The sequence below is a fragment of the Phacochoerus africanus genome, chromosome 3 (genome assembly GCF_016906955.1).
Source record: "Phacochoerus africanus isolate WHEZ1 chromosome 3, ROS_Pafr_v1, whole genome shotgun sequence".
Lineage (NCBI taxonomy): Eukaryota > Metazoa > Chordata > Mammalia > Artiodactyla > Suidae > Phacochoerus > Phacochoerus africanus.
The window spans coordinates 134,370,403-134,378,862 of NC_062546.1; the positions used below are offsets into that span (position 1 = coordinate 134,370,403).

Sequence of the window (8,460 nt, forward strand, 5' to 3'; positions counted from 1 at the left end):
GAAGAGTGTAGTATCTCTCAGTTCAAACTTTCCATGATTCTCTCTAAAAATAAAACTGCACAACCTAAGTTATTCAGAGGAATTGTCAGGTGTTTAAAAGTCTGTTTTGTGGATAATGTTATCATCGTGCTACGTTAATTAGGGCTTTTTTGCATGATCTCTAAAGCAATAAAGATCATAGGGTGTGGTCAACGTAATGTGTAAGAACAGGAACGGTAAATGCCATTTTGGTGACGCTGAGGGCGAAGTAAACCTTATCTGTATTCGAGGATTCACTTGATCTCCTTTGCCAGCTCATTTTCCTCTCGTCTCTTCCTTAAATTGTGGTGTGGTTCATATTGGGGTTACTTTGGACCTGAGGAAGAGTCACGTCCCTCAACCATTTCTTTCTCCCAGAGTTTCTATTACAGAGCCCTTGCTGATTCACCCTGACTACTGCTGCCACATCTGATCCCCACTGGATTTTGTCTCTGAATTCCAGTCAATACACTAAACTTCCTCCTTAACATCTCTGCTTGCTTATCTCACAGGCACTTCAAAATCAAATGAAGCTAGGAAAAACAGGAATTCCGTGCTGCCCCTCTAGATGTCTCCAAGTCAATGGCACTGTTGTCTATGCTGTTCCTCAATCAAATACCTGGGAGTTATCCTACCACCTTTGTCCAGCACCCAGGCCTGACGATTGCATCTCCAAAAATCTCTCTCTACTCTGCATGTCCACTACACCTCCAAGACCAAACCATTTCTCACTAGGTAGGCTGTAATGGATGCCTATTTGCTACACTGTGCAATTTCATTCCTAGTATTTCACTGTGGTTTCGATTTACTTTTTCTAGTGACTGGTAATGTTGAGTTTTCTTTTCATGAACTAATTGGTCATTTTTATATCTCCTTTGAGGGAAATGTCTATCCTTTGTCTATTTTTTTTTTTTTTTTTTTTTTTTTTTTTAGGGCCACACCTTTGGTATAGGGAGGTTCCCAGGCTAGGGGTCAAATTGGAGCAGTAGCTGCTGGCCTATGCCACAGCCACAACAGTGCTGGATCTGAGCATGTCTGCGACCTCCACCACAGCTCACAGCAACCCCAGGATCCTTAACCCACTGAGCGAGGCCGGGGATTGAACCTTCATCCTCATGTATACTAGTCGGGTTTGTTAACTGCTGAGCCACAACATGAACTTTTCTTCTGTCCATTCTTAAATTACTTGCCTTTTATTATTGATTTGTAGTTTTTATGTATTTGTTTTTTTTTAAAACATATTCTGGATGCAAGTCACATATCGAATGTATGTATTTTTCTCTATGTTTTCCCATTTTCTGGGTAGTCTTTTCACTTTCTTGATAATATCCTTTGCAACCAAAGTGTTAAATTTCAATGAAGTTCAATTTATGTATGTTTTCCTTTGTTGCTTGTGCTTTTGGCAATATCTAAGAAACCACTGCCTAACCCAAGGACAAGAAGAAGATTTATCCCTATGTTTTGTTCTAAATTATTTTACGGTTTTAGCTATTACGTTGGGTCTCTGGTACATTTTGAGTTAATTTGAATGTATGGTGTGGGGAAGTGGGTCCAACACCTTTTTTTTCGCTTGTGGATATCCAGTTGTTCATTTGTTAAAAGACTTTGCCCGTTAAACTGTTGTGACATCCCTAGTCAAAATCAATTAACCATAATTGAAAGTCTTTTGCATTTATTACTTAGTTCTAGTCTCTTCATCTCTGTGTTTGTCCTTAGGCCAGTATCACACTGTTTTGATCATGTAAGCTTTGTAGTAAGTTTGAAATAAAGAACTGTGATTCCTCCAACTTTGTTCTTCATTTTCAAGATAGCTATCCTAGAACCCTTGCATTTCCATATGAATTTTAAAACCAGCTTGTCAATTTCTAAAAAAAAAAAAATCATCTGGGATTTAGATATGGATTGCATTTAATTTGTAAATAAATTGGAGGAGTATCGCCACCTTAAAAATACTGTTTTCTGATCTATAAATACAGGATCTCTTTCCGTTTATTTTTTTTGTATTGTTTATTGCTAATGTATGGATATCAATTGATTTTATGTACTTATCTTGTGTTTTGCAAATTTTATGAACTTGTTTATTAGTTTAATAGCTTTTTGAAATGAATTCCTTAGGATTTTCTAGAAACAATTCATGTCATCTGCAAATAGAGATAGTTTACTTCTTCCTTTTCAATCTGGATATTTTTGATTTCTTGTCCTTACCTAATTGCCGTGGTTACAACCACCAATAAAATATTAAACAGAAGTGAGGGAAGACATTCTGTCTTGTTCTTGATCTTTAACGGAAGAACACTAAATCTTTCACCAGAGTGATGTTAGTAGAGAGCTTCTTTGGATGCACTTTATCAGATAGAGAAAATTCCTCCTACTTCTAGTCTGCTGAGTTTTTTTTTTTTTTTTTTTAGTGCAAGAGAGACTGTGTTAAATACCTTTTCCTATGTCCATTGAGGTGACCATGTGGGTTTTGTCCTTTTTTCTACTAATATAGCTTATTATGGTAATAGATTTCTCAATGTTAAAACTTATGATATTCTTGAGATAAATCTCAAGTGGTCTTGGGTGAGTAATCCTTTTTATACATTGCTGGATTTGGCTTGTTAGTATTATGTTGAGAATTTTTCCATCTATATTCATAAGAAATATTTATTTATAACTACTATTGGTCTGTAACTTTTTTTGTGTGATGTCTTTGCATTGTTTGGGTATCTCAGCAATACTGACCTTATGGAATGAATGGAGAAATGTTCTGTCTATTTTTTGGAAGGGTTTATGAAGGATTGGTCACAGTTCTTCTTTAAAAGTGTGGTAGAGTTTACTAGTAAAACAAACTGGACTTGGGGTTTTTCTTTGTGGGAAGTTTTAAAATCACTAAATCAATCTTTTCAGTTGTTATTATTCTAGTCAGGTTTTCTATGTACTCTTGAGTGAATTTTGATAATCTTTAGAATTTATTCTTATCATCTAAGTTACTGATATATATTTTTTTGCCCGTACCCATGCATATGGAAGTTCCCTGACCAGGGACTGAACCCGTGCCACAATAGCAACCCAAGCCATTACAATGACAATGCTGGATCCTTAACCCCCTGTGCCACAAGAGAACTCCTAAGCTATCTCATTTTTGATACAGAGCCTTTCTATCCTGTTTCTTTAAGGAGTCCTATCACATCAGTTCTTCTTCCAAATATAAAATCATAACATTTTAACATTTTTTAATTTAGATACTAAGCAATCTATTTTTAATATTAACAGGAATAAAAATTAATACAGATTGTAACTTATTCTGTTTTGGCTACATATTTTTTGTTAATTCTCAAAGGTAAGTTCTTTGTTCAATATATAATAAGCAATTAGTAAATTAAAGACTGTTTAGTATTGATTATCCCATGGAAATATTATTTCAAATTGTGCCTAGCATGTTAATTATTGCTAGATTTTAAGACAAGTTTGACTGTCTCTGGTTCCGAAAAAACTTCAGCCCTGATTTCATATCCCCAATTTGAGCTTTAGAACATGTTTTCTCAAGGTATAAATATAACTGGATACTATTGTATAAGTTATAACACAATTTGCTTTGAAAATCAGAGACAGGTAAACTCCTCTGCATAATGAGAATCCTCCAAGGACTTGGATTGTTTGTGAAATTATTTAGAATTTGGCAAAACCCAAAGAGAATTTGCCAAGATTCAGCCTCTGTGATTTTTTAAAATCCAAGTGCAAAGTAGAGAACTATAATCTTCAAGGTTGATATATTTACACTCAGCTGAAAAGCTCTTTATGTCCATGAACTTTCTGAATGTTTTCCTCAGCTCTTTAGACTTTCCTATATTTCCTCCAAAAGAACAGTGAATAAATAAGCTTAAAACTCTTAAAGATGTTTGAAGGAGACTGCTTCACAGTTCTGAATGTTGCTCCTGAGAAAATTTTAGGTTTTAGAAACATATTCACATCTTCTTTGATGATAACTTGGTCTCACATATATCTTACTTTACAAAAGTGGTTGTTGAGGTTATAACAGTGGTAATAACAACAATAAGATAATAATAATAACAATGGATTTTTGCCTAAAATACAGACATTCTAAATGGTATTTGTTTTTACAAAATATTGATTTATCTTCTGTCTAAATCATCTGTGACTTCAGATACTTTCTGAAATAAATTATACAAGGTATTACATACCCACATAAGCAGTCACTGTAACTTTATATATCTATGTACAGTCGTAAGTACATATGTATATATTTTTTCCTGTGTTCATTTGTTTACATAACTGTAGCCTCACAGCTGTCAATCTCCTTTTGACTCCTTGAATTTCCTAAATACTATCCTGCTTCAGAGACTTTGTACCTACTCTTCCCTCTGCATTGAGGACAATGCATTCTTCCTGTCCTTAATATTTTGGCTCAAATATCATCTCAGAGAAGACTTCCTTGACTACTTCTGTTATAAACTGAATTATGCCCTCCCCCAAAATAAATAAATTGAAACTCTAACCCTCCATGGGACTAAATTTGGAGATAGGTCCTTTAAGAAGGTAATTAAGATTGCATAAGACCGTAATGGTGGAGCCCTGATTTGATAGAGCTGGTGGTGTCCTTATTGGAGGAGGAAGAGACATCAGGAGTGCACATGCACAGAGAAAAGCCATGTGAGGGCAAAGCAAGAAGGCAGCCATCTACAAGCCAAGTAGAAAAGCCTCCAGAAAAACTAAACAGCCCCAGACTAAGGGGTAGAAATTCCTATGTGTTTCGCATTTGATGAAAATAAAAATGGGGAAATTTTCAAGTTCCCCCCAAAAGTTGTATGTTATTTTTATTATTATGTGAGTGAGCTAAACAGATCTTTCTCATTTCACCACTCTATTTCCTATTTGTTCCTAAAATCCTGCCTAATTCCTCAAAAGCTCTTTTAATCCTGAGACTAGTATTCCTGGGACCTGCTTTCTCCTTGGAAAAGCCCCTCTTTTCTTCTTTCACTTGGACCCTACAGTCTAAGTGACCCATTGGTCTAAGTGAACCCCTGATCCCAACATGGGTGCTGATGACCAAGAATCCACACTGGATTCTTACTATGTTTTCAAAAGGAAGTCTGAATTGTAGTACTTCTTTTGTTTCCCCAACTGCCATAAGGATGAGCAGGTGGAACTAACTAGTCAAGTGGGACTAACTAGTGGGAATTCATTCATTAATATATAAATAAATGAATGAATGTTTCATAAGTGAGTTTTAAGTTTCTCAAAGGAAGACCATTCTTATGCTGGCACATAAATCCTGTGTTAGAAGTACTAGGGATTACATAAGGCAAATGTGAGGTAACCGGATTTCTGATGAAGGGTGAGAGGAAGGCTAAATGGAAGCTTACTTGGCTTTGAATTTTCTGTTCTTCCTTCCCCTTTTTCCTTCCCTTCCCCTGTCTTGCCACTTCAGATCCTTTCTCACCAGCAACTGGGCATATGTGAGACTGAGAACTGGACCTCAAGCTCCACGCTGGGGATGGTTGAGGAGTAAGGAGAAAGGAGGGAAGTCAGAAGGGTGCACTTCACATAAGGGTTGCCTGTACCACTGACTTCAGGGAAGAAGAATTTCAATCCTGGTCCTGCTCAGGAAAACTGAGAAATGAATAGTCCCCTGTACAATTTATTTAAGTGACATTCTGAGAAGTTCTTCAGCAAATTTAAAATTGAAAAGGAAGGATATTGGAGTTGCCGTCGTGGTGCAGTGGTTAACGAATCCGACTAGGAACCATGAGGTTGCGGGTTCGGTCCCTACCCTTGCTCAGTGGGTTAACGATCCGCCTTTGCCGTGAGCTGTGGTGTAGGTTGCAGACGCGGCTCGGATCCCGCATTGCTGTGGCTCTGGCTAGGCTAGTGACTACAGCTCCGATTAGACCCCTAGCCTGGGAACCTCCATATGCCGCGGGAGCGGCCCTAGAAAAGACAAAAAAAAAAAAAAAAAAAAGACAGAAAAGGAAGGATATTACGGAAAAAAATAGTTCTCAGCTTTTTATGATTTTCTGTTGCTAAATGAGTACTAAAATTTCATCTGAAGTTTAATATGATTATTTTACTCTGCCTGAAAATGACTTTGCTCTGAGAATTATCCTCTTGGTTGAAACAGAAAACTAAGTGGGAGGGATCGGGAATTTGGGCTTATCAGACACAACTTAGAATAGATTTACAAGGAGATCCTGCTGAATAGCATTGAGAACTTTGTCTAGATACTCATGTTGCAACAGAAGAAAGGGTGGGGGAAAAATGTAATTGTAATGTATACATGTAAGGATAACCTGACCCCCTTGCTGTACGGTGGGAAAATAAAAAAATAAAAATAAAAAAAAAAGAAAACTAAGTTATAAAATGACATAGATTTTTTTTTTTTCTTTTTTGGCCACCCCATGGCATATGGGGTTCCTGGGCCAGGGAAATCCGAGCCACAGTTGTGACCTATGCTGCAGCTGCAGCAACACCAGATCTTTTAACCCACTGTGCTAGGGATCAAACCTGAGTCCTGGCGCTGCAGAGACACCACTGCCAATCCCATTGCACCAAAGCAGGAACTCTGGTAGAATTCTTGGAATGTAAATACAACATATATATATTAAACTTGGGGAGAAGATAGGATTGGGATTGTATATAATTACACAAATACCTATGAGAGTGTGTCCTTATATACTATAACTGTAGTATATTACTAATAAGTAATAATGTTACTTATTAGTGTATTGCTTATCAAATTCCAAGGTGCAAAGGCAACCCATCCTTTCCTGTAGACATGAAGGTAGGCTCACAGTAAAATCCACACCCTTTTGTTGTCAGAACATTTATTTCTGGTGGAGAAAAATATTGGGGATTTTTCTTTAAAAATCTGGAGGTAATTTTGAATGTGTTGGCATTTGATGGGTCAGTAGGACCTGACTTACCACCTGGCAATTGCTGGTATGAGGAAAAGATGCCCCCCAAACAAGGTGAGACCCTGATCTGAAAACAATTTTAACTTGAAAAATAGGAAAAATGCGGACACACACAACTTATCTCAACAGCCTAAGAATAATCCTGTGCTATCAGAGAGGAATAGGACTGAAGGTCATCTCTGAAGATACAAGAACATTGCCACCATCTTTTTGGTTAATCGCTTCATTTTGTAATTCTGTGAAAAATCCCGTGAGCATTTTGAATTTTTCAAAATATTTTTCCATGTTTCATTTTTAAAGCAACAGATCACTTAGGACTCATATACTTTCTTTAGCTGAAGGTTTGTCATTGATCTCCCCTTTACTGTCAGTTAGCTTTTAACCAAAGGTATTTCCCACTATGGTTATCATAAGCTTTTAACATTTGTTGGTACAAACTCTTTTGCTTTCCCTAGACCCCTTATTACTGTACAAGGCACAAGAACTTTCATCACTGTATTTTTTCCCCTTTTAGAATTTGAGCTTCTTTTCATGGCTTCATAAAAACTTTGTCTCCTAGTATCACTGAAATATTATAGACAGTCTTAACTTAAATCCAGAAGAGCCCCAATATTCTATCAGCAAAGTGAGTTCAATGTTAATCTAAGCTTTCTTTAGAAAGAACAATTTATGACTAAACATTATACTTGCTTAATAATATTTACTCTTCTAATTTTATTTTCTTTGCTATTGCATCTTAAACAACAATTTCCCTTTTTTTATACAGCTCTTCCTGAGATCTCTATTTTTGACTGTCTTCCCTAAATTTTGGAAAGGCTCATAATAAAAATTTCCATAGGTTCTGTTTTAACTTTTCCATTCTTACTCATCTTTACTTTCCACGAGGCAATCCAATAACGAAAGCAATGTTAGTTAAAAATATTGTCTCTAAATGCCTGTCAAAGCTTGTAATTCAGCATATATTTTGGAGAGATGTGGGGTTGATACAGAGCAGGGCTTAGGTTTTTCTATTGCTGAAAAAATACTGGAGTTCTCTTGCTACCCATGCCTTAAATTCCTCAGTATTTCTTGTTGCTCAACAACATATCTGGGAGCTTATATGTCTTCTTAAAAATAACAGACTTACTTGGGAAAATAAACAGGAAATGTTCGCTCACTTGTGATCATGTGTTAGTCCATTTTCCAAACTATTCTAGGCAAATAGAGGAAATTAGAGAAAATTCTTACCTCTTGAAGGACGTAAGACAATGCACATCACCAATAAAGCAAGCACGGCAGAGGTGGCAACTCCAAATACAATTTTTAGCCATGTCTACATAAAATTTAAAAAATTAGGCATATAAGTAGTTTCTGCTAAAGAGTAGAAATGGCAAGACTTTGTTTACACCTAAATCCTATTTCTCGCTCCCCATAAAGCTTTTCATTGTCTTCCACTGGTCTGGCTATAATTGCTGGAATTCTTCCAGCTCTGCAAGGACAAATGTTTCTACAATATATTTAGAACAATTTCCCCATCCCAACCCACTCC

The 8,460-nt window shown here is 36.5% G+C and overlaps 1 protein-coding gene across 1 annotated transcript in view; it reads right to left on the minus strand.

The window, feature by feature from the left end:
* Window positions 1–8,250, minus strand: part of FAP (fibroblast activation protein alpha) — a 71,005-nt gene extending 62,755 nt beyond the window's left edge. The window contains 1 exon segment of the mRNA XM_047772746.1: window positions 8,160–8,250. Within this exon segment, the coding sequence (XP_047628702.1) occupies window positions 8,160–8,250 (91 nt within the window).
* Window positions 8,251–8,460: the final 210 nt, after the last annotated feature.